Source organism: Castor canadensis, chromosome 6 (genome assembly GCF_047511655.1).
Source record: "Castor canadensis chromosome 6, mCasCan1.hap1v2, whole genome shotgun sequence".
In the NCBI taxonomy this organism is placed as follows: Eukaryota; Metazoa; Chordata; class Mammalia; order Rodentia; family Castoridae; genus Castor; species Castor canadensis.
In genome coordinates, this window is record NC_133391.1 from 637202 (window position 1) to 662734 (window position 25533).

The following is a 25533-nucleotide window of genomic DNA, read 5'->3' on the forward strand; positions in this document are numbered from 1 at the left end:
TAACTCCAGCCCTTCCCGCCCCCAGATACAAAATGCAAACAGTCCTGGGCAGCACCCGGTGCTCTCTCTGTGGAAGGCCCCTGATCTTATCAACGGCCACTCCACAACGGCCAGGGAGATGTGCCAAGTCTCTGGAATGTGGCAGGGGAAGGGCCGTTCCAACTTTTCTATGGTGTGAGTGGATCACTGGGCTGGGCACACCATCAGGGGACAGCCCATGACCATGGTGTTCATGGCAACAAAGGCAGCTCTGAGTTTGCAGCCCATGTTGGCCCCTCAGAAGCCTTCACCAGCAGTGCAGGGGAGGCTACCTCCTCGCGAATTTCAAACATCAGGGCCAAACTTGGGTGTACCAGAAACCCAAGACTCAGGCACAGCGTCACACACTACTGCTCCACAGTCCCTGTTCCCCCGGGGCAATTCTGCTGTGGGACTGGCCTGCACAGTCGGGGGAACAGCCAGCAGCACGGTGTGAGGCTGCAGCCCCCTGGAGTGACTATCCATCCTTGCCTGGGCTTGTGGGAGAGGGGGCTCACTTTAAAGACCTCCCGAGTATGTCCCAGATGCTGACTCTCGGTCCTTCTCCCCGGCAGCCCGTGGTGAATGGGTGCTGGGAGGCTGGAGCTGATCTGCAGTGCTCCCCAGTTGCAAACAGCAGTCCCACCAGCACCTGGGGATGCCTACCATTCTGGGGACAGGAAGCACAGTCTACAGTCTGGTCAGGAATCCTGAGGTCTTCAGCCATTTTTATAGTGGAGATCACAGGTCTTACAACTTACACTGACCCAAAGTCCCAAATCTGTGCTACAAAGGGGCTGGGGATGTAGCTCGGTGGCACAGCTGGGGTCCTGGGCTTGATCAACACTGCAAACAAACAACAAAACACCACCACCACCAACAACAAAAAAACCAAATGCAGACCACCTGGGTAAAATGTATGAGGGAGACAGTGATGGTGACGCTGTGTCTCATCAGTAAGGCACATTTTCTCAGATACCTCTTGTAACCGACAGGACAGTACGTCACAACGTTTTAACATGCAGGTTGCTTTCTTTTTAGTAATCCATAAAATAACGTCACGTGTCGTGTCAGTGGTCTCTTAGGTTTGCTGAAATGTGGAACTAAGTATCACAAAAGATCATTAGACTGAGAACAGAACCAGCCACCAAGCGAGCATGAGTCAGGGGTCTGTGGTGACTAATGGTGACAGTGCAACTCTCAGCACTTTGGTCAAAGGTGGCTGGCTGTGAATCCCGCTGATAAGAATATCTGGCAGGGGACCCAGGAGCCTATCACGATGGGCTGCGGGGAAGTGCAGAGGCCGAACCTCCCTTCCCCACAACAGGCCAGGTGGGTCAGTTAAACCAGGGCCAGCCTTGGTTGCTGTCCCCGGCTGGCCACAGAAAATCCATATTAAACCCCTCGACCAACCCAGACTGTGGTGCCAGACGCTACTGCCCTCCAGAGACACAGCACACAGAAAAAAAAAAAAACCCAAGACCAGAGAAAGACCCCAGCTGGGATGTGGCTCATAGGAGGAGGGCTTGCACAAGGCCGTGGGTTCGATCCCCAGCCCCGCAGGTAAACAAAGCCTGCAACTGGGGTGGACCTTGTCCACCTTGCCACATATAACAAGGGCTACAGACAGAACCCTGGGCCTCCATCGAGGCCTGGATTCTTACGATGCTTTTCTGCAACCCCCAGCTGAGCTTACTGAGACCCCGGGAACCAGGAGTTGGGGCGAGGGCGGCGCCTGGGACGTGGAGATTGCACGCGGCCTCCTGGGGCGGCGGGTCTGCGTGCCGAGATAGCAGCCGGCGTGGGCACCGAGCGGACGCAAGAGCTCCGCCGAAGGACGCCTTGGGTCATGGTCCTCCCAAGGGGCAGCGGCGCTCCCCGACCCCCACCCGGACCTCCCCCGATCTCCCCCAACTGGCCCAGAGCCGTGGGCGGGGCCGCGGGAAGTAGTGCGGGGGCGGAGCCTCGGGAGCTGTCACTCTGCGGCCGGGAAGCAGGGCGGGGGCGGAGCCTCGGGAGCTGTCACTCTGCGGCCGGGGGCGGGGCGAGCGGTCACGTGTGTACACAGGGGCCGGGGAGGCGCGCGCCGTGGGCCCCGCCGCCTCCGCCGAGCCCGGACCGCCGGCCAGCGAGCGAGCGGGTGAGTGAGTGGGGCCGGGGCTGCCGGGGTCGGGTCGGTGCGCACAGCCGGGACGAGCCGTCCTCGCGGGAGGGGAGAGGCCGCTGAGTTCGGGGCGGACACCCGGGGGCCCAGCGCGGTCACCGACCCGGTGACAGCGACCAGCTCCCCTGCGGCCAGCCCCTCACATGCCCGCCGACTGGCCGCGCTCCTGGGCACCGTGGTCACCGCTGTCGCCAGCTCTTCAGTGACTCGGGTTGGGACGTCTGGGGCTGGCCAGTGTGGTGCCCATGCCCCGGCCGGCTAGCCGATGGACACGGAAAGTGTCCTTCACCCGGAAACCCGGGGGTCAGCGGCTGCCTGCGCCAGTCCAAGTCACAGGCTCTGTTTGCTGTGCAGAGCAGTGGCCGCTGACCCGACACCCCGGCCACTCAGCAGCTCCTGTCCTGGCTGGGCAGTGACAGCTGATCGCCCACCCTACTGAATTAGAGTGGCCCGGGCTCGCTCGCAAGGCCTTTGAAAACTTGGTGAAGCAAATGGTACTGACCACTTCCCCGCTGCTCATGTGTAATGGTGGGTGGACGCCATCGTCCTCAGTGGGCACCTTGAGAAGAGAGGCATTACTAATAATTTCACCCACTCAGAGCTACTGGGGTCCAGCTCTGCAGACGGACCCTCTGCTGCCCTCCTGCATGCCGAAGGCCTGAAAGACCAGTGGCTTTTAAAAGCAGTTTGGACGTGGCGAGTGCTTACCGTGCCCTTTCACACTCAGGTCAGAAAGCACGGCCTGGGGCCACACGTGTCCACGTGTTGTCCTGCCTCTCTCATGAGTGTGGAAACACCCTGAGGAGGGCTGGACACAGATTCGGGGTAGAATGTAAAGGTCAAGGGTGACTTGGTGTTCCTAAACTCATGAACCCCCAGCAACCTGAGAACACACATGCAGGGTTTTAGATTGGGACGTAAAGACAAACGGCATCTGTTTTACGGTGGCTAAGTGACACATCGCAAAGCTGGCTTGTATAATTGACAACCTGCCTTTAGGAAGTCACTGGAATCCTGAAATAGTAACTGTCACCTGTCCTTTAATGACCCAGCCACACTGTGGAACTGTACACATCTAGGCCAGGCCTTTGGGGAGGGGAGTGATCGCCTAGAGCCTCATGTCCACGTGGCCGTGTGCATGGTGGTCCACTGTCTTCTTTCCGTCATCTCCCCTGCCTGCTGGAGGCAAAGCTGGGCTGCAGTAACCCACTTGCCTGGCGGGCAGCACCGGGTCCCAAAGGCCCAGAGCACCGTCCAGCTTATCAGCGCTTAGGGGACTCTGGAGAGTAGGGCAGTGAAATGGGACATGAGGGGTGGCCAAGGAGTGGGATTGGGTCCCCTGGCAGAGACAGAAAGCAGAGGGAAGATGGAGGCAGGGCAGGTGTCCTGTGCACCCCGAAGCCCACCCCGGGCCCCTCACACGCATGCCAAGGGGAACCAGGCCAGGAGTTTCCCTGTTTTGCTTAGACCCAGAGCAAAAACCAGCAAGCGGTTCTTCTGAGTAAACCAAGTCTAAGTAAGAAGTAAAACTAACCACCAAGGCTGAGATAAGGGAGGGTTTCTGAGTACTTCCTGGCAGGTAAGACTGCGCCTACTCAAAGCTGGGGTGATGGGGAGGGAGTACTGTGGTGGTTGCCAGATCTGCTCAGGAGGAGACTGAAATGGAGACTTTGTTTGCTCTCAGCCTGGCCCTTAAATTTCTGAGGAAGACTTTTTTGCTTCTGTTTTCCCTTGGTCTGGAATTACCTGGAAAGGGTATTAGTCTGAAACCACGCGAATCAGGGGACAAACCAGTCCTCATCAACAAAAGAATGTGTGCCCCGTCTTCCTCCAGGGACCCAGCCCAGGGTTCTCGGCCACCCGAGCTCCCCAGAGCCAGCAGCTTTCTTCCCCATGAAGAAAGCGCACTCTTGTGCCCATCTATGCCAGGCTGCCTGGTTTGGTGCTCACTGCTCTGTGGTGACAGAGAGAAATGTGAAGAGCAAAAGGTCTTACAAATGCAAACCAGCCCTCACACCACACGAAGGCTGGAGCTGGTGACAGGAATCAGAGAGCTCAAGCTCTCCACAATGAAAACCCACAATGTCACCCCCCCTTTAGGGTCTGGCTCCTAGCGCTGGATGTTAATTGTCACCAAGGCCTCTGCCCGTGACTACAAAAGGAAATAAACACTCAGAAGTCATTGTCAAAGCACTCTGACTGTTCTAGAACATTCACCCGAAGTAGGGTCCCCTGGTGCACAGCAGGTCTTCTTCCAACAGAAGCTGAGCCACCTATCCGTAAGTCCCCATCCTTCTCAAGATGCAGTAACTGGGCCTGGCAATCTACTCCAGGGAAAGCCCAATCTGCAAGGTGTCGAGGGTAAGACCACTGTGTCCAGGCTGCTTCCCATAGCTAGACAGGCTCTGCATAGCAGCAGAAAGAGAGACAGCTACAGCCTAGAATCCTGACTTAGGGCATGGGGACAGTGCCAAGGGTGGGCAGAAGTAGGCGAGGCTGAGTGTGAATGGGATGCAAGGAAGAGCATCCCAGGCACAGAACCACACATACAGAGATAGCACTGCTCAAAGGCCTCCCTGAGGCCTGCAGGGGCCACACCAGGGTGGGCATGGCAGGCTAGGAACAAGAGGACACAATTTCCCGTTGGACACTCCTCCATCCCCCTCATACCCCTCCCCCCGCCGTGGCAGGAAAACACAGTAAGGAGGCCTGGACAGTCCAGTCCAGCTGCTGAGGACCAGGAGGTTTCTCTGCTGAGTGCGTTTTGCTCCCTTGCACCTCTCTCACCTGTAGTCAGTCCCCTCAGGGCACTCCTGGCTGCCCACTACCACGGGGGGAATCACTGTTTAATTCAGCCCTGGTCTTTGTCACTTACACACATCCATTACTAGTAAAAAACTGGCCTGTGCCCCAGGGCTCTTCTTGACTAAGGCCTACCAGAAAGATGCCAGCTTCTCACCTTCATGCTGCTAGCAGCCAACCTGAACAGCGGTCCTCCACAGAGCTGGGGTGACCTCAGGAGCCAGGGCGGCCCACATGGGGTCCACCTAGAGGCACAGAGCTCAAGACATTTCAGTTAGGAGCAGAGGGTTGTGGTGGGGAGGAAAGTTCAGGTGGGAGACGGCTTCCTACCATGCATGAGGCCCTGGGTTCAATCCCCAGTACTGCCAAAAACCTAAACCAAAGTTACAAGCAGAAAGGAGCCCTACCCTTGGAGTGTTCCCCTTCCCAACTCTGCATTCCTTGGAAAGCAGCGAATACAGCTGGAGAGGCAAATGTTTATCCTGTTGCTTAACGCAGAGACATCAGGAAGCTCACTGTTTGTGGTCACACAGGCCCCAGCCCAGCACGCAGAGCCTCAGCGTTTGCGGGGCCTGGTCCCCAGACTCAGCCCTGGGGGCCACTATGGCTCTCACCCTTGCCTTTACCCCCTCCCCCCAGCAGAGCTTACTGAGCTTGTCACCTGGGCTTATGTACGGCCATTCCCACCCTTCCTGTAGTTTCCTCTTTACTTGTGTCAGCTAACCACGACTCTGAGTGAAAGGTCACAGATCTGCTTCCCCTGCCTCTAGTGACAACAGGGAGGATGACCAGCCACACAGAGGCCCAGCCTGGCCTCAGCTTCACAAGAACTGGTCTGTTCAACTGTCCTTACAGTCTCAAGAGGTTCTTTGTAAACTTGGAGAAACTGAGGCACCGAGCTAGCAGGGTACCAATCAGAGGCTCACGACTTGTGAGCAGGGAGAATGACACGCAGCCAGGTACCTTGGCTCCCGAGATGAATTCCCAACCAGGCTCTTCACAGGGAGCCAAGGGACTCAGTGTCCCTTGGAGCACTTGTTGTGGCTCCAGGAGCACGAGCTTCTGCCAGGAACTTTATTACGGTGGCCCCACGTTCAGTCAAGCTCCCTAGTGTGTCAGGCTGGACGTTAAGTCAATGTCTGAAAGCTCCAGGTCTGGTGTAACCTCGCTACACGCACTACGGTGTACCAGGGTGCGTGCCAGCTGCATGCACCTGTACCTATTTGTGTCCCACTGTGTCACCCAGACCTGGTGGGGCATGGCAGCCAGGAGCCTCGAGCCTGTCATGCTCAGTGTACCTGGGGCCCCGAGCACAGTGGGAGTCACCTAAACCTCACAAGGCCCTCTCCTGCCAGTCCCTGTGGGTCTGGGGGCCAGGCACTCCTGGGTTTTGTTGTTGCTTTCCTTTCTTTTTTTTTTTTTTTTTGCAGTCTGGGGTTTGAACTCAGGGCTTGGCTTGCTAGGCAGGTGCTGTACCACGTGAGCCACACCCCCAGCCTTTCTGTCATTGTTTTTGAGGTGACTTTGCTGAGGCTGGCCTTGAACTCGAGACCTTCCTTCCCCTTCCTCCTGAGTACCTGGGGTTCATCTAGCTTTCCTTAGAGGGAGGGAGGAGACGGGATGCCTGTGGGGAGGTCTTGGTGAGGGCCTCTCTGGGGCGGGTGCGTCTTCTGGTGTGGTCCTGGGGGAACAGAGTTCTGCTTCTCACCCGGGAGGGCGTTTGACATGAGTGACTTTCCAGTTGGGAACACACAGAGACCCTGGCAGAGGAACAGGAGTTGTGGAAGTAGCTAAGAGCTTAGAGCCTCACAGGTTGGGCACCTTCCCTGGGGCCCCTCAGTGTTCCTCTGAAGCAAAACAGGCCCTGGGTGCTCACCGGGCTCTGATCCGCCCACAGCACTAATGTGGCCTTACCCCAGCCTGCTGAAGCCACCCCCTCATTATTGTGCCCTCCCGCCTGGCTGGGAAAGGGTGATGAACAGGTTAGCCTGAGGTCACCCCAAAGTCAGCAGAGAGGCCTGGACAGGAACACAGAGCCACAAGAGGGCTGCCGGCACTCTGCCCTGAGTTCCGTCAACATGGGAGAGGCCTCCTCTGCACTCCTTGGGATGCTACACGAAGCTTGGCATGGGGCTCCCACCCGGGGCCCCCACAGTGGCCAAGGGATTGCTCACCTACTAGTCACTCACACGGAAGAAACAGCCTGTTCGTAAGGTAGAGTCTGGGCCTGACCCTGGTCCCGTCTCTTGAACCCAGCTCTCTGGGACAGGTGTCCAGTTTCCCTGTGCTATAGGAGCGGCTGCTTGGGGACGAACAGGAGGCCAGGCCAGGCTCTTGGGCACCTGGGCACAGGTTCTTGAAAGCCCAGGGGCTGCGGTGTGTCAGAATGGCCTGAGTGAGGCACACTTCTGCCAACGCCTCTGCCTGTCCTCTGCTGGCCCTCGGGCCTGGAACCACACACCTTACACCTGTGCACACACACGAGGTGGTGCCAGCCTCTTGGGGGAGCATGGTGGTCAGATGCAAGGCTGGCCCTGACCCCATGGGGTGCGCATTTCATAATTTAAAAAAATGTAAAAGCAAGAAAAAGAGAGGGCATCTGAGTTGTTTTAATGGGAAGGAAACAGTGAAAAGATGGTAACAGGACCATCTTTACAGATGGCCATGGTCCTGCATCCCACACATGGCCTGTGGCCCCTGGGCTCCCGTCTCAGGAAAGGCTGACCTGCCACATCCCACTCACTGCACAGAGAGAGTGACCACACTGGTCACCTCATTGGCGAGGACTCAGAGGTTGTGGGCAGGGAGGAGAGGGCTGAGCCTGCCCCGTGTCCCCCATAGCAGCCTTCTAGGGAAACTGCATCTGGGGTCAGAGCTTGGCAGTAGACTGTGCTCCCTGGTCGCCATGGAGCTTGAAGCAGGTGGAAAAGCCGCCTTGGGCAGGCTGGGCCCTCGGCCAGCAGAGGGGGAGGTCAGGGGAGGAACTAGGGCCCCACAGAGGTGAAGTGGCTGGATGGTGGCAGTGGCCAGCAGGAGGGGCCTCGGGGAACGGGAGACAGGGTGAAATGAGGTCAGTAGCTCCTGGTGCTGGTCTGAGGGGTGTGGGCATGGACACAGGACCTGGGTAGGACCTGCAAGTGTGGCAGGTCCTGCAGGAAGCATGGGGGAGGGCTTCGGGGGTGGGAGTGGCCAGGGACAAGAATGGAAGGAAGGTGGCCAAACCAGCCAGTGTGGTGGGGGCAGGGCCTTGTGGGAGGAGGACGGGGAGGAGGAAGAGAGTTCCTGGGAGGGTCACTGGAGGTGCAGGCAGACATGGAGGCCTTTCCAGAAGAGCTCCAGGCACATGAGGAGACAGGCCGGGAGCTGGGGGTTTGGGGCCTGGGCAGCTTTGTGACTGTAGGTGGCAGGATCAAGGTCATTCTCTCCTGGTCTGATGATGAGAGGCCTTCTGGGTTCCCAGTCACCTGAACCACTGGGCAGCAGGCAGGCCCCAGAGTTGGATAATTCATGCTGTCATCTGGAGGGCAGAACGAGAGGGCACCAGGGACTGTGCGTCCTGGACTCAGCTCAGGAGTCAGTGGTGGACCTGCTCTGCCCTCTTCAGGCCTCCCACAGAGAGGCAGTGTCTCCTGGCTTCCGGGGACGTCCCTCAACCTTTCACTTCTGAGGATGCTTTAGGGGATTTCTCTCCCCGCCCCCACCAATTTCCCACAGTCTCCTTCCAGGCTCCAATTTCTCACGAAGGAAGTTACCAGAAGGCCTGGCTAACTGGAAAGACAGCCCGGCCCGGGTTGAAGGGTAGAAAGCAAGTCATTGTCACGGCTACCAGGTGTCCCTCTTCCCCAGATAGTCAGGGGTCAGGGAACACATGAGGATGCAGGGGACTGATGGCAGCTCTGCCTTCGTCCTGGGAGCCAGGGCCACCAAGGCCATGGAGATGGTGCAGAAAGTGCCAACAGCCTCAACAGGACAGGGCCTCTCCTGCAGGTGCCCTGGGACCCTATGTGACAAAGGAGGAAGTATGTCACTCATTACTGTGATAGGGAAAGGCACGGACATTTCCTGACTGGACTCACTGAGTCCTGTGGCCACTGCACTCCCACACACACTGCAGAGGAGAGGAGACGGCTGTGGTGACAGAGGACAGTTCATCCACAATGGCCACTTTGCTATCAGGACCTTGTAGAAGGAGGGCCTCCCGGCGACAGTGTCAGAACAATAAGCCAAGAGCAGCGATTTCAGAAGGATTGACGGTGAATGAAAACAAATGCAAGGTCTCAAAACTGACATATAAAAAAAGTACACAGAGAAGCTTCCTAGCTTCTGAAGCTTATCAGTCCTTCAGCGAGTGTAAGCTGCCGATAAACTCCACAGCCCTTCCCACTCTGCATCTGTCGGGGCCAGTGTAAAGACACCCTGCACTGCTCTCGAACCTGGGGCTGTGGCTGCACCAGCACACCAAACACCAAGGGAATTCTAAACAGAGGCAGCTCCCCAGCACTGAATCGCCTGGCCGAGGCACCGGCCAGGGCAGAGCAGCCCCGCCACGCACGGGGTCTGCATGGGGTCTTAGGCTCACGCCTGCGCTCCCAGGATGGTCCTCTTAAATCCCCGATGGGGCACAGCGCGGGCATGGGGAAGTGTGTGGGAGCCTCCCTGCCCCCATCGTGATCTCCATCCTATGCCTGCCCTGCCCCATGCTGAGCCTGCAGAGAGCTCTGTGTCGCTGGTCTGCAGCAAGAGTGGCCAGCATCTCCATGGCAGAGTCCCGGGGAGGTCCAGCTATTCTGTCCTTAGCTGCTACAGACAAATGCCTGCTCGTTTATTTCCTTCAGGGACAAGGGAACTTGCAAGAGAACTCAGCCACGCTGAACCTGGCACCTCTGTGCAGGATGCTGTGGGGCTGGGGGGAAATTCGTTACAGCTGACTGTGAGCCAGGCCAGCCCCAGGAGCCTGGGTGTTCACCCGGCTAGAGCGAGAGGCCATGAGTGGCTCGATCTGCGATCCGCCTGCCGGCCCCTCCAAGCACAAAACCCACTGTAAACAGAGTTTTAGGGAGGAGCCACTGCGCCTGCCAAGGACGCAGAGACTCCGTGAGTAATTCTCTTGGGAAAACAAGTGCCGCGCCTCCACGGCAGGAGCGTGCCGCTAACCATACCTGCCAGCCCACGAGACACACGACAGGTTGCCCTGCCATGCTGCCCACTGATGGCATCTGGAGCTCCCAGCACAAAGGAACTCAGGGCACAAGATAAAGGTAAGAGCCCAGCGGCCAGAGCTGCTGGAAGCCGAGCTGGACTGGGACTGAGGGAGGCAGATGCAGGGTGTGTGTGTCTGTGTGTCTGTGCGTGCGTGCATGTGTGACCTGTGACCTAGGAGTGTCTCTCAGTCAAGTGACAGCAACATTGAGCAAGAGGGACAGAGTGGGATCTGGCCCTTGACCAGATCTGGTGAATGAAGAACAGCAGACCATGTCTTCAGCAGAGGGACACTTGGCTCTCCCAACTTCTGCCCCGAGATGGAGGGAGGTTTGAAACTGAAACATGTCAGCCAGGCCATGCCAGGCCACGCCGGTGGGGATGTGATATGGGATAGTGGCCAGGAGAGGACAGGTGCTGATGTGGACTCTCAGGGTCCCAGAACGCATAGTGGGTCTCGGGGATTGAGGGTACTGGGGTGGGTGGACAAGATCCATACAGTGGGGCTCCTGTTCAGCCCCAGTGGCTAGGATTTGGCGGAAGCACTTTGGAACTGAAGGAGAAACAGAAAAGGACCAGCCACCAGGCAGCCCAGAGGACAGAAGTCCCCTCAGAAACAGCACCTTCCAGGAGCCAGTCAGGCTATGTGCTTCTGGCACTCCATGGGACCCACTGGCCGAGATGGGAAAGAAGGGCAGTGGGGTACAAGGGAGAGCAGATGTCTGCATTTGAGGACACCTGTCCCAGGAAAGAGGGCGTCCCTATGCCCAGACAGGCAGCACCAAGCACCTTGCTCCCAATGATGCCCGCCGTGGTCTGGGCTGCCAGGGCGTTCACTAGGACCGCACAGCAGCCCCCGCTTGTTGCCTGTGTCCCCGCCCAGCCCAACCCATATGCCTGACAACCCAGGCTGATGTCAGGGATAGATTCTGGCTCTCCAGGCCACCCCATGCTGTGGGACCTCATGAGGCCATTGGCACTGACTCTTCATGTTCATCACGAGCCTCCCCTGTCCCGCTGCTGTCCCCCTGCCCTGGTCAGAGTCAGTGGTGACAGGAGGTCACTCCCTACTCACTGCTGTCACCCAGAGCACAAGTGGCTCCCCACCCTGTCAGTGCACACCTGCAGGATGCACAGAGCAAGCCAGTGGGGACAGCCCTCATGAGGCCAGAGCTTCCTCCAGCTGCTGTGGTGGAAGGACAGGTGCCAACACCCAGCAGCCTGGCTCCCTGGCTTTGTCTGGAGCTCTGGGAAACAGCAGTGCTTGCTTCCTGTGTGTCTGTCTACAACAGTTTGATTCTGAGAGCAGGAGGTCTGGCTGCACCAAACCACATTCTGCATGCGGTATCCCCTGGAGAACTGGGCATTCCAAAGAACAGGTCAGGACGGGACTCTTCCTACAGCACGCCCCACCTCATGATACCTCCCTGTGACAGCAAGACTGGCTGGATGACACAGCCTGCAACCCAGGCTCTGTGCTGCCCCTGGGAGTCAGGCCATGGGCTGGGGCCACTCTGCAGGACGGGGTGTGTGGGGGTGTGCCCTGGGGCAGACATTTACACTGCTGTCTCCCCCAGCACTGTCAGATGCGAGCGCCCACAGATGCTACACAAACCTCAGGAGAGCAGGTGACGTGGGCCTCAGGCTGGCACCCTGGAGAGTGAGCTGAGCCCCCCCTGCTCCCAGACATGCTGGCCTCAGAAGCAGACCTGGGATTCCCGTGTGCACACGTACTCTCCAGAGTGCTAGCTCTTCTTGGGGGAGGGGGATGGGGGTGGGGGTAGGTCCCCAGCCTGGCCCGCGTCAGCTGCTCTTGCAGGATCTGCTCATGGGTCCTGAGAGCACCATCCACGTGTCTCCACACACGCGTGCCCTCCCACTCCCGCTGGGCAGGCACACCCCACAGGTGTTCACGCCTGCACCTACCAGGTGACAGGCATGTGTGTTCAGGTGCTCAGCATGTCAGGGGAGGGAGGTTCGGCCATCACGCGGGACTGGTGGCTGATGTGCCCAGTGTTTGGGTGGGCTCTGTTCCTAAAGCGTCCAGGTGGAGAGGGGCCCGGGACATGGCCAGCAGGGCTCTGGACACGCAGCCTCCACAGCAGGGTCCTGCAGAGTCACCAGGCCACTGGCGTCCCCATGATCTCAGAGCACACAGGGCAGCTCTCCCTGGAGCCCAGGGTGGTGCCGTGCCGGGGACGGCAACACTGACCTTGTTCTTTCTCTCTACAGAGCTGCCATGTGGAGCTGTGGCCCACTCAACAGCACAGGGGCCGAGGAGCCGCTGTGCCAGGACCTGCACCGCGGGCTGTGGGTTCTCTCACTGCTCTCCGTGGTGGTGGGCGTCCCCGTGGGCCTCGGCTACAACGCACTGCTCGTGCTGGCCAACCTGAGCAGCACACGCAGCATGACCATGCTGGATGTGTACTTTGTGAACATGGCCACGGCTGGCCTGGTTCTGGCCATGCTAGCCCCCGCACACCTCCTGGGGCCCTCCCACTCCGGGTGGGCGCCATGGAGCCTCAGCAGTGAGGCCCAGGTGACGCTGCTGATCCTGTTCCACGTGGCTGCCCTAGTGACCATGTACTCCACGGCCCTGCTCAGCCTGGACTACTACATCGAGCGGGCCGTGCCGCACAGCTCGGTGGCCAGCGTGTACAACACACGGCACGTGTGCGGCTTCGTGTGGGGTGGGGCGCTGCTCACCAGCTTCTCCTCCCTGCTCTTCTACGTCTGCAGCTACGCATCCTCCCATGCCGTTGAGTGCGCCGAGATGCAGAGCACGGAGGCCGCTGACGCCATCCTGGTGCTCATCGGCTATGTGGTGCCCAGCCTGGCCATGCTGTACGCGCTGGCCCTCATCTCCCATGTCCGAAAGGAGGACACGCCCCTGGACCAGGACGTGGGCCGCCTGGACCCCGCAGTGCACAGGCTCCTGGTGGCCACCGTGTGCACGCAATTTGGGCTCTGGACACCTTACTACCTGAGCCTCCTGGGGCACACGGTGCTGGTCTCGCGAGGGAGGCCCACGGACGGGCACTACCTGGGGGTCCTGCATGTCGCCAGGGACCTGTCCAAGTTCCTGGCCTTCTCAAGCAGCTCGGTGACACCCCTGCTATACCGCTACATGGACAAGACCTTCCCTGCCAAACTCCAGCGCCTGACAAAGAAAGTGCACTGTGGGTGCCAGCGCTGCTCCTCAGGGGCCATGGAGCAGGCATAGGGACCCAGCCGGCCATGGTGCAGGCACAGGGGCAGCCAGGGGCCCAGTCCCTGGACACATAGCACAGCACTCTCGGTGACACGCTGCAGGCCCTCACTCCCTGCCTTGGTCTCATGGCCTGGGAGATGGACACCCATGAGCAGAACTGAGGTTCACCTAGACGCACAGCACTTTGTCATCTGACACTGGGATGCCTTCTCCCCAGGACATGCAGTGGTGCAAGAACAGCACAGGGTTGTTTTTTCTGTTTCCTGTGTTTTTCCCAAAATGCTGATCTTGGGCCAGGCCACATTGTGGAAAGCAGCCGGTGCCTCAGTACAGAGCGGGCACCTCTCGCTACCCTCCCTGCTTGTCCCCGGGACACGTGCATCTCTCCCTCCCTGGAGAGGGTTCTCAAGCCCCCTCAGCAGCAGGCTTTCTAAATGAAGTGATGAAAACCCAAAGCCATATTTATACTTGACACTGTCACAGGACTTGACTCCCTCTTTTCTATTGAGATGTTTGACAAAAAATGACGAGTATTAAGATGAAGGAAACAGTGCGGGGAATGTGGGTGTCACTGCCACCTGGCGCCACTCAGAGAGACAGAGACAACTAAGGAGCACTGTCCCTGCTCCCCATGGAGAGCGGCAGCACAGACCTGACCTTGCCAGTCAACTCCCAGAGTGTGCACACAGCTAAAGAGCATAAATAAACCAGAGTCAGACACCACCAAGGCGAAGGCCTCCCCAGGTAACCGAGGACCAGCACCCATCCTGAGGGGCTCTGACCGGTCCATTTCACGTGGGGCTGCACCTGCATGTTGGGGGTGGCGGTGAGAGTGGGGGGCAGTGCAGGTGAGGCCCAGCCTGGAGGTGACCGCAGTCCAGGCCAATCATGCCTCATCCACCTCACTCTGACCTTCGAGGGCCCCACACTGGTAAACATCTACTTTAAAGCGTGGGTGTGGCAAGGCCCTATTCCTCCACCCAGTTCTCCGGGGCTGGGTCACAACCACAGTCCCCGGACCTGGCTCTGAAGACCTCCCTGTGTGACCCCTGAGCCGTTCCTTGTCACCCCCTCCCGTCCCAGCAGACGCTGGGGATGTCACTCACAATGCCTGTGACACATTTCCTTGTGAACACGCCTGCCCCAGGGCCACCAGCTGGGGCTCTGCACGCTTTGGCCTTGCTGCACAGGGACCTCAAGTTCTGGCCTTGGTGCCGGCAAGTTCTGTAGCTTTATTTATTGAATGCAGACTGCATCTTCAATCATGTCCCTCCCGAGTGCATCTGCCCGTGAGGAATTAACTATAAAATGCGCTGATGCTCCTTGCCCCTCGAGCCGTGACAGCCTGGGCCAGCCCAGGGCCTTGCCTGTGACCCACAGGGTGAACCGCACACCAGTTTTCTGCGCGGCTCTGACTGTGAACTAAGGCACACCACTGTTAAAGCCGCATGCCTGGCTTCCCTCCCTTCTCACGCACAGGGCTGGTGGAGGGTCAGTCGGTCACACGCCAGTCGGCTTCCCATCCGGACAGCCCAACTTAACCAACAACCTGGACCCCCAGACTCCAGCCCCAACAGCCTGCGTGGAGCTGGTGGCTGCTGCAACATGTCCACAGCACCCCTTACCACATTGCCTGCTCCATTCGTCCTGGTCTTACCGCGTGGTCTGACCCGATTCTGCCATGTGGGGAGCATGTGCGCGTGCAGACGGGAACCCAGCTACTCACGGAAAACACGGCTGTGGGGAAGCCAGGGTGCTCAGCGCCCCACTTCTTCCCAGGCTGGACACAGGGCTTTCAAAGCCACGTGTCTCAGGGTCTTCAGCTGTGCTAGCAACACTGCCTGACGACTGCAATTTAAAACACACGATCCTGCTTTATTAATCCATGAGAAAGCTTGCCCTGCTTCCTTACTCGGGACTCCACAAGGTGAGTTTAACCTTGGATTTGCAGACTGTGCAGTCCACTGCAGGAAACCAGGCCTGTGCTGGCTGTGGCCAATGTACCAAGAGCCACAAACACTGCTGTTACAAAAAGCACTTGGCAAAGGGCGAGGCGGGGAATAAGTGAAGGAGTTACATTGCACGTCACAGTCTGCATTTAAACCCAGTTGAAAGTGTGGGTCTTGTCACGTAACCATGGATCCCCCGGGGCTGGACCTTTTGCTTGAAGTTCTGTGAATGTGAAAACAAAACTGCGGGGAGCAGCTTGACCGAGGCCTAACTTACCTCACGCCTTTCACCCAATACCAAATCTATAGCTGCCCTGGAAGCTGCAATCCTCCTGCCTCAACCTCCTGAGCGCTGGGAGTACGGGTGTGTGCCACCACATCTGGCTTCTGATTTCTGAATTTTTAAAACATGTATTTCTAGGGATGTGTGACAGACCACACAGTGCCATAAAATTGGTGCTTCCCTGGCAATTTAAGCTTCTAGTTTTTAGTTTCTGTTGCAGTCTGTCTTTGCACGTGCCCCTGAGGGGACTCCGGTTAGCAGCCTTGAATGTGGAGAGGGCGAAGGCATCACTGCCCAGTCCCCACTCTTCCCTGGTGGGGAATAAAATTCCCGCCTGTGCCCAGGGCTTCCGGGGCCTGGGGACAGGCTTCCCCACAGGCTCCTGGCAAATGCAGGAGGACTCATCTGGCCCCCATCCTCTGCACACAGGAAGTGCTGGGCAAATCTGAGAAATGAAGGAAATGCGACTGTATGGGAGGGGCATGTAACTTGGAGACCCAGCTGATGTTAATAAAGAGCCTGCAGCTTGGAGAACCCGTGTGCGGCCTGCTTCTGTGAATGGACGTGGTGCTGGGTGCGTGGCTCTCTCAGGATCTCACTCCTGACCCGCCTCAGCTCACAACAAGGCCACTGCAACTCAGGATCTACAGGGTCCGTTAGATGGAGCTCAGTAATGCCAGCTCCTGTCTATCAGCATGCACTGCAGCCTTGCCTGTCCTTCCCTCATCCCACTGGACAGGTGCTGTGTTACCGAACTCCTCACCAAGCCAAGAGACCCCTCCCAGAACCTGCTGGGAAGCTTCCCCTCCCCACAGAAGCCAGAAAACACAGAACACCCCTGTGCCCAGTGTCACCCCCACTGCTGGTGCTGCTGTGCCTTCTGAAGGGGCAGGGGCAAGGGCCCATCTTCCACACAGCAGCCCTTTAGCCCAAAGAGGGGGTCACAAGACCCTCCAAGAAGCAGCCATGTCCACTGAGCACATGTTGCTGACTGAGTGCTACATGAAGCCTTCTTGGGGCCCAGTCTACCCAAGACCTGTGGTGCTCACAGGTGAGGCTGAGTCCATAGCAAGTCCCTCCTCTGCCCAGCTCCGTCCCCCCTCACTCCTGACCCCGTGCCTGGCACTGGTTTACCTGCTGGGACTCGGCTTGGTCAAGAAAAGAAGGAGTCCTGAGGGTGCTGGCGAGTGCAGTGACACTGCGGGGGCCTGGGCCTCCACATGACGCCCCCCCCCCCAGAGCAGCTAAGAACCAGCCAGGGGCTGGGACAGAAGGGTGGGGCTGGATGCCCACTGGGCCAGGGGCCCAGTCCCGATGTTGAAGTCCACCACTGCCTTTCTGTGGCTACTGCGCACATCTGTACAAAACAGGCCTCACTTCTGCCATCTGGGCCTTCACACCCCGACCACTGCGTGCAGCTCTCATTTGTCTGCTGCACTGTGTCCAGCATCGCGGCACAGGGAGCGGAGCTGTGATGAGCTGTCCAGCCACGTCTCCCTGATGGGGCGGCTGGCTCGTAGCCACTGTCCAGCTGCCGCGTCCTGCCGGCTGGCACTCTTCCCCTTGATGTTGCTGCCAGCCCGGGGCAGCTGAGGTTTTCCTACTGCAGAGGTCCAGCCCTCTTCCGGAGGCTGTGTCCATTTTTCTTACCTGATTTGTTCTGGACTCCAGGGCAAGTCCCAGGGTATGACAGGAAGACTCTGCAGAGTTCTATGAAGACCAACGCCACAGAAAGCCACCCATTCTTCCCTCGTTTTAGACTGGGGTGGGCAGCACCAACCACCACCTCCATGTGAGGGGACAGAGTCACTGCAGCAACATGGCCTTTACACACATGCTCATCGCCTCACCTGGATGAGGCCACTGATGAGATTCCACAAGTGTGGATGCAAGGTGGGCCACCCAGAAAGCACTGGGATTACCCAAGTCCCCAAAGGTGTGATGTGGCTTGGGGTCTCTGGAGGGCAGGGAAGGGCAGGAGCTGAGGCCCAGAGACAGATCAGGCTGGGTGACACTCATTACACAGAGCGGTAAGGTCTGGCTGAGTTCCTTGAGTGACTTCACGAGATGCGAAGACAGACAAGTAGCTGCTGTCCTGTGGTGAACACCACTTCTCCAGCAGAGGGTGAAGTAGTCGAGGGGCCGGCCCAGCTCAGAGCCTGGCATGAGCGCCAGCTGCCTGAGACAAGCTCACGCCCAGGCTTCTGCTTGCTCTGCAAGGTGTCTGTCAGTGAAGACACGCGGCAGTGTCACAGCGCCTCGCGGAGGCTGGGCCCTAGGATGGCAAGCATGGGCTGGGCATGGCTGTGCAGCGGGCCACCTCTCAGTGGTATGTTCAAACAGTTAACAACATGAGGACTGACGTGGCAAGGGCTGGAGGCAGCAGAGGCCCTGAAGGCATGGCATATGGCAGAGCGGGGTTTTGCACGGTGGGAACAGGCGTGCGTGTGGGGTGGGTACGACTCAGAGGTACAGCTGTGTTCAGTGTGCACATGGCCCTGGGCTCCAAGCCAGCACTGGAAGAGCCCTCTGAACACCAAGCTTACCTGCTGTGAACCCCTGCTAAGGCACAAGACACCAATCAGTGGTGTTGGTAGAGTCACCAGATGGCTTGGGGCCATGCCTGGCGAGGTGTGAACTGCCCAGCAGTACCAAGACACGGGGAGGAACAGAACAGAACAGAACAGAAGGAAGGCGCGCGCCAGCCAGGCCTGGCCCCATGCTGAACCCCTCTAGGTGGCTGAGTGAGGCGCCTCACATCTGGGACGGAGGTAACTTCCGGAAGGACCTGCAGGTACAGGATGAACCGCACCAGCTCCCTGTCCACCCCAGGGCAGCCCGGGACCCCGTCCACCCCTGAGTTCTCCTGTCTGATGAGTAATGGAAAGTCCTGGAGCCCAGGGCTGCGAGCTGCGGTGCCTGCAGGGACCCACGAGACACCCCAGAGCACCAGAGTCCCTGTCACCATGTGCTCAGGGAGCAGAGCTACACCCTGCCCAGTACGCGCTGACGTCTGGAGGATGGGGTCGACGAGACGAAGTGTCCAGGGAGGTAGGTGCCGGACACGCGAGAGGCCACACTGTCTTTTCTCTGATGCTCGCCCTCATCTAGTGCACTTCTAACTTGTGGAAGGAGGGTGGCACGCATGGTGCCTCCCAAACTCAGTCACCGGGCCTCTCTGAGAACTTGGGCCCCAGGGTTCCCACCCACCTCGGTCTGAGAAAGGGTATAGCCTCAGCTTAGCCCGTCCCCCACACCTCCAGGCTCTCGTGGAAAAGGGGGGCTGTAAGTGGCACAGCTGCTGGCAGTGACTCAGTCACCATCTGTCCCAGCTGTCCTACCACAAGGTCTAACCCAAAAAGCCCTTTCACGCAGTTCACCAGAGCCCAGCCTGCACACAGCTGGCCACGGCTGGCCACATCCACCAACAGGACAAGATGGTAGATGTGGCTCTCCAGCAACAAGGCTCTCGGCCGCACAGAGGACGGCCACTGACCTCGCGACAGCACCACGAACCTCCCAACCCAGGCACACTGCTTGCAGGGCTGCGAGGAACTTTCTAGAACGATGGGTATTGTCCCAGACAGAGTGCTGTTCCACGGTGTATGCACTATCGGAGCCCATTGGCCTGCTGACCCTGGCCACCCATGTCATGACGGCAGGAATACCCTCACCCCACCCGCCATGGGTGCCACGTGTGCCAGGGAACAGTGCCGTCCGAGCAGTGATGTGCGTCATCAGAACCACTCTCTAATTCCCTGCATTCAAGCCTCCCAGGTTGGGCAGCCTGGTTTTGGAGCTCCACCCAGTGGCCATCTGTGGACATTGCTTTTTCTGGCCAAGCCCAAGGCTAGAGGGCAGGAGGCTGGTCACACCTGGCGCGCGCCCAGCCAGAGGCGGCTCCAGCTCCATCAGCCGGATGCTTCTCTAACAGGGTCCCACCAAAGACACAGCCAGTGACACAGTCCCAGGGGATGAACTTGGTGACAGTCCTGGGATTTCCCACAGGCTTCGCCTCAAGCCAGCTGCCCAAGAACAAAGCCAGCTTACATGACCCTGAGCAATCCAGCCAGGTGGCGGGTCAGGTGCCCACACCCCCAAACCCACAGGCTCCACCAGAACGCTCTCCCCCAGGATTTCCATGAAAACCACCTCTCACTTGTCAGTAATTGTCACAGAACTGGCACCAGCAGTGAGGAGCTGAGTGCTAAGTACGGCTCCCTCCCAACAGCTGGCCAACACACCACCGGGACCCTGAGAAAGTAGCCCTTGGGCCTCAGCCCTGGTGACCTTGGTGGTCCCTGGTGTGGCAGCTGGGTGGGCAGGAGGCCTGCTCGGCTCTGCCAACCTGTGGGTCCACGACACTCACCCCTCCCCCCTTTAGCAGATTTGGGGCGAGGGGAGGAGGGCCCGTCTTTGTCCACGAGGGCTACGCTGAGGAACAAGGAGCCCAGGCTGTGCTCAGGCCTTGCAGGGAGGCTGCCCACATGCTCACGTCCAATTGCTCCAGCAGCCCTTGCCCACCCCAGAAGGAGCTGTCACTCTGTCACCCTGTCCCACTTGATCTGCTCGTCTTACCGTGGATGACCACAGTAAGATGGGGACAGTGGGCTGGGCTGGCTAGGCCTGTGGCTCCCACAGGGACAGCGGCTCTGCTGCCAGTCCCCCCGCTCTGTAGGAGAGCCCAGGACCTCACTGAAGTTTGTAGAGTGATACCTTGGGCAAAGCTGTGGGGCCCTCGCCACCCTCTGCCCCCCACAGGGGCTCCTCCCCTGGGCCAGCTCACAGATCCCACAGCAGCTGTGGAACCAAGCACCTGGCCCAATGGGCCAGAAGACAGGTCAGGGTAGGGAGATGATGGACGGCATAAGACCCATCCCTGCACACCTGGAGAACACAGCAGTGGGCTTCAGAACAGAAGCCTGCCCCTCCCCTCACAGTTGGAGAAACTGGGTCAGGGAACCAGTCAGGGGCTGGTCTATAGGCAAGTGGGTGGCCAGACTAGTTCTAGGGTTCCCCACCCAACCTCCAGCCCTGCTGTACACCGTGGGGAAGGCCTGGGCACATATGAGGTAGGACGAGATCCTCACGAGGCAGAACTGCAGGCACGACAGGGCCTGGAACCCCCAGAGCCTCTTGTTTGTGGAAGCTCCCCATCCTGTCATGTCAGGGTCCTCACCAGCCGCCACAGCCCTGGTGCTCCTCGGCAGGAGGGAGGAGGCCTGGACGCTGGGGTTCGCTCACTAAGGGGCCAGGCACATGGGGCTGAGGGTTGGAGACTGCCCTGCAGGGTGGGGCACAATATGGGTTTATGGAACGATGGAAGGCCACCAGGAAAGCCATGAGCAGTGGCCACACCAGGCTATTTAGGGCCAAGTGTGAGGAATGCCAGGCACAGCTCCACCAGCCTCAGGGCCCACACTTGTGGCTGGGAGAGACCCACAGAGGTCAACTGTGGCAGGCTGACGCTGACAAGAGCCATCTCTGCCTCCATGGCAGAAGCTACTCTGTGTCAGGTCGAGCAGTGAGATCCTGGGGCTGATGACTGTCCCAGGGAAGGAAGCAGCCACCAGCCACAGCAAGAGGCCCCCTGCCACATAGTGTCTGGGCTCCCTTTGGTCCCTGGGCAGTTGCCACTATGGTTTTCCAGCTTCCCACCCTCAGGATGCACAGCAACGGACCATTCGGGGACACCAGGGGTCTGGGCAGAGTGTCCAATGGCCCTCCTGCCAGACTCAGGAGGCTGAGGCAAGCACCCGCCACAGCACCACAGTGTGAACGGGGACCCAGGGGGTCTGGGGCTAGCACCTGTGTCCTCCTGCAGCTCTGCAAGCTCCCTGCGTGCTGTCAGTATGGCAGATAGGCAGCCACCCAGCACGGAGCAGGAATCAAAGGGGCCCAGGCACCAAGGGAGAGGGGTGCGCAGACACTGTGTGTCCAGGGGACAGGGAGCCCCTCCAAGATGTTACCTCTGCCCGGCCTTGCTCAGCCTTCAGAAGCTGGGGTGTCCACCCAGGACTTGAGCTAGGTGAGCTGACGAGGGTGCTGGGGACTCACAGGGAACCATGCTCCTGGGGGCTCTGCCTGGCACCCAACTCCGTGCAGCGTACAGGATGGCAGGCAGCCTCCATCCCGATCTGGCCCTGCAGTGAGCAAGGGCTGTGGGCAAGGGTGGGAGTGAGCACTCCACTGGCGCCCAGGTCTGAGCACTTCTCCTCTGGGCGGGACTCAGCGACTATTTTAAGTTGCACATGTCTGCTTTCTGGGAGAGGCTGTCTGAGCAGTTAGCATGCTCTGCAGGAAAACCCTGGAAGCGCAGGACACATGCAACTCCTCCATCCACACTGGCGCTGCCTCTGACACAGGGCGGTGTGAGTCTCTGTGGGTCACATGGCCAAACCGTATACTGCTTAGAACAGTGTGGTTTTGATGACTCCAGGCCAATTCCTTTCTCCTCGGGAGCTGTGGTTTCTGTGCTAACCTGGCCTCAGCAAACCAGACGACAGAGCAGACAGCTGCTTCAGAGAAGCCTCCTTGCTGAGGGCGCCCATGCTCGACCCCTGAGGGTGAGCACAGGTGAGCTTCGTCCCTGCATCCTGCCTGCCCTCCTCGGCCTCCTGCTCCAGCTCACAGGTCAGTGCTGCCTGGGGCTGCACAAGTCGGCAACGGTAGGAAGTTTCTTTCTAAAACCCAAAGCTTCTGTACACAGAAAACTGCCTTCGTTAAATAAAGAACACACCGTTACTGCTCTAGGCTTTGGCAAGGAGGCAACAGGCAAGGCTTACCTTTTCTGGTGGAGCTACTAGACAAATCCCCACTGCTGGATTTTCATCCAGGACAGAAGTGGGGTCTGGGCTGACAGGGCTGGACGATGTTTCACAGTGGGCATAGCCCAGATGTCCACTTCCTACCAGCGGGCAGCAACAGGCAAGGCCTGGGAGGGAGCCCTGTGGGAACTAGGGCCAAGGCGGGCTTTGTGCTCAGGAGCAGCTCAGTGCGACACTCCGGACACGGCTCTGCAACCAGGGTGAGGCAGACCAGTGCGCTGGACTCCCCATGTGCAGGTGAGTGTGCTGCGTAAAGCCTCTGTGAGATGCTCCCCGGGACACTCTGTGTGGAAGTGGCCTCACTGCCCTACAGAACAGCTAGGGCCTTGTCTGCCTGGCACCGGTGGCTCGCTGAGACCTGGGCAAAGTCTGCAGCCCCTCAGGGAGGGGACCGGGCCAAACACCAAACCTCTGGCTCTGACTGGCCAGAGGCCAGAGCTCAGGCAGGACTCCATGGGGCTGCTGAGTGATAGACCCTTCAGAGGAAGCCAGAAGGCAGGTCATGTGGGGAAGAGTGGGTGGCAGAGGGCGGGGTCCAGCAGAACTCCGGGGTCCAAGAGGGCAGGCTGGTGGACAGGGTCGCCTTGCAGTGTCCCGCAGGACGACAGCTTGGGCAGCACAGGGGCTGCCCCTTCTCTCGACCCTAGCCTGCAGCCCAGGCCCACACTGCTCTCCCTTGGGGTCACCACTAGGTACTAGGCCCAGCCGACCCCACAACTGCATAGAGAGGGCAGAAGAGCTCCCCCATGCTACCTGATGTGAGTTCAAGGCCCCTATGAGGCTGCTCCTCCATACACAGCTGGCCAGGAACTGGTGGTGCAGGACCCCAGGCCACATTTGTGGAGCAGCACCGTGACCCACTGGGGAGTCGGTCCCCATCTGGAGGTGCAGGGGAGCCTGGAATGGAAACATGATGAAGCTGAGACCAGAGGGCAGAGGTGACCGAGAGGAGGAAGTGGCTGAAGGGAGAAGGGAGCCAGTTGCAGAGAAGGGGTCTGTGAGGTGAACCCCTCACCAAGTGTGCCCTGTCCTGGAACTCAGCCCCTGGCCACCTCCCCCCAGGCACAGTTTCCCAGGGAAAACAACGACGTGTAATTCCTAAGAGACTTGATCTGAGACCCACGCACCACGGGGACAGACCTGCGTGCAGGGACCCTGCAGACCACGGCGAGAATCCTGGCCTTACAGGGTGATGCTGCTTGTGCACAGAAGAAAAAGTCATAAACCAAGAGCAAGTGCTCAGAAACAGCTGAATCCACACAGGGGATGGGCTTGGTAATCACTGTCACCGCACCAAGACAGTTACCCAGGAAAATGACAGTGAAAACCCAGAAGAGGCACAGAAAGCACTCTACAGAACTCCCGACTGATGGAGACTTAGCCCCTAAAACACACAGCTGTGGGAAGCAGGGGAGGGTGGGGCACCTGGGCAGCAGCCTGGCAGCAGCCATGTCCAGAGGAGGCGGGAGCGGGAGCTATGCTTCCCATGAGAGGGCACTCTGGGAAATGCCGATCTGCCGATGGGACGGGACTGCTCCTCTCTCCTCTTCCCTCCTGCCCCTCCCCACCCCTCCCCACCTTTGGGCTCTGGGTACGAAAGGCACCCACACTTCCAGGAACTGTTCTGGGGGCTATTTGCAGAGCATGAGCCCAGAACTGCCGCAAAGAGCACAACATTCTCAGGGTGCTGGCCTCTGGAGTTCCCAGAAGACCTGGGCTGACTTCAGCAGCCCTTCCACAGAGATGGGGAATGGCTTTGAGCCCCTGGTTCTCAGCCTGAAACTGGCTGGTCCCTCTGTGGGGGCTTGGTGACACCTTTGCTTTTGTTGGAGTTAAAAGTATGGGTTCTGGTGGGAATTCAGGGAGATGTGCTCCTGGCCCGCATAGTCCAATGTCATGCAGACTCAGCAGCAGAAGTAACGCCCAAGCACAGCGCCAGGGAGGAGCCTCAGGGCCTCGTGAGAAAGCAAGGTGACCCGAGGCTCCACATGGGTCCTTTGCGTGCCAGTCTGGAAAAGTGAGACACAGTGACTGGGGCTGGACACCAAGGCAGGGACAGTGAGGGGCCACTTCTCTTGCTTCTGTAGTGGTGGCTGTGTGACCAGATAGGAGAGTGTGTGGCACTGTTGGTAAATTCTTAAAAAGGACCACTAAAAAAAGGTGCCAGTTCTGGGCCAAGCTACAGAGGTTCTGACCTTGAGCCCAGTGCTGGCTAGCCAGGAGCAGATACCTCCTCTGGGTGACTCGGGTACCTGACTGTGAACCGGGGTGCGGCTGTGCCTGCCGTGTGGAAGTCAAGGTCCGTGCGTGATTAGACTCGGAGGGACAGCGTCCAGCACACAAGATGTTCTCAAGGGAGGACACTGTCAGCTGAGTCCTCACCTCCCGATGCCCAAGCTTGGCCTGGTCCCCCGCACGACCCACGGCCTCCCGCCCTCCTGCCTTACTCGCTGTGTGGGGGTTAGGGAGAGGGCGCAGGAAGGTCGGTGATAGATCGCCAAGGTCAAACGAAGCCCAGGACACACAGCCAGGGGAGGGTGGCAGGAGGCTGTGCGCAGCTCAGCTGAGTCCTCCATGCTCTTGACGCCACTTCCTTCAAAGAGACGTGGTGCCGGTGAAGGGGCCAGGGCCCCACGGACAAGGTGCCACCAGGCCTGGCAGCAGGGTTCTGCTCATGTTGTGATTCAGCCCACAGGAGGCACAGGACTTATGCTGAGCCATGGCAGTGCCACCCAGGAGGCCTGGCACTGCTCGAGGCAGAGGTGCTGTGCCTCCTGACAGGGAGCACAGGGTGGGGACGACTCGCCACTGCGATCAGTCACTGTGGACTGGGAAGGGGCCTCCTGCCCAATACAGCAGAGTGCCCAGGACATGCCGCTCTAGTCTATAAATTATTTATAGACAGACGTTCTTAAGTAGGAACCGGGTACCTCCATTCAGAGACAACCAGACAGACTTGGACGATAAGCTTGAAGGCGTGGGAACCTATACGATCCCAGCTCTCTAAAAAGCCACTAAAGAACCCTCAGCAAACTAAACAGAAGTCAAAGTCACAAGAGGAGGAAGGTTCAGGAGTCGGT

General features: G+C 58.9%; 2 protein-coding genes across 10 annotated transcripts in view; one reads left to right on the forward strand and one right to left on the reverse strand.

Annotated features, from left to right (window-relative positions):
- The window catches only part of Chlsn (cholesin), a 90852-nt gene that overhangs the window by 22931 nt on the left and 42388 nt on the right, over window positions 1–25533 (reverse strand). The window lies entirely within an intron of this gene.
- On the forward strand, window positions 2054–16160 carry Gpr146 (G protein-coupled receptor 146). Of its 8 annotated transcripts, none has more exons than XM_074075432.1 (3): window positions 2076–2158; window positions 9820–11811; window positions 12416–16160. In XM_074075432.1, the coding sequence occupies exons 2-3, from the start codon at window positions 11345–11347 to the stop codon at window positions 13404–13406; spliced, it is 1458 nt and encodes a 485-aa protein (XP_073931533.1). In that variant the 5' UTR covers window positions 2076–2158; window positions 9820–11344; the 3' UTR covers window positions 13407–16160. The 8 variants fall into 8 exon arrangements, with proteins under 8 accessions (XP_020025244.2, XP_073931533.1, XP_073931532.1 ...); XM_074075431.1 differs by having other exon boundaries at window positions 2094–2158; window positions 8972–11811; XM_074075433.1 differs by lacking the exon at window positions 2076–2158 and having other exon boundaries at window positions 2180–10242; window positions 11476–11811.

Coding starts and splice junctions, on each gene's coding strand:
- Gpr146 (XM_074075432.1), top strand. CDS start 11,345: ATGAGGCCAGAGCTTCCTCCAGCTGCTGTGGTGGAAGGACAGGTGCCA. Junction 11,812..12,415: donor CACAAACCTCAGGAGAGCAG/GTGACGTGGGCC, acceptor TTCTCTCTACAG/AGCTGCCATGTGGAGCTGTG.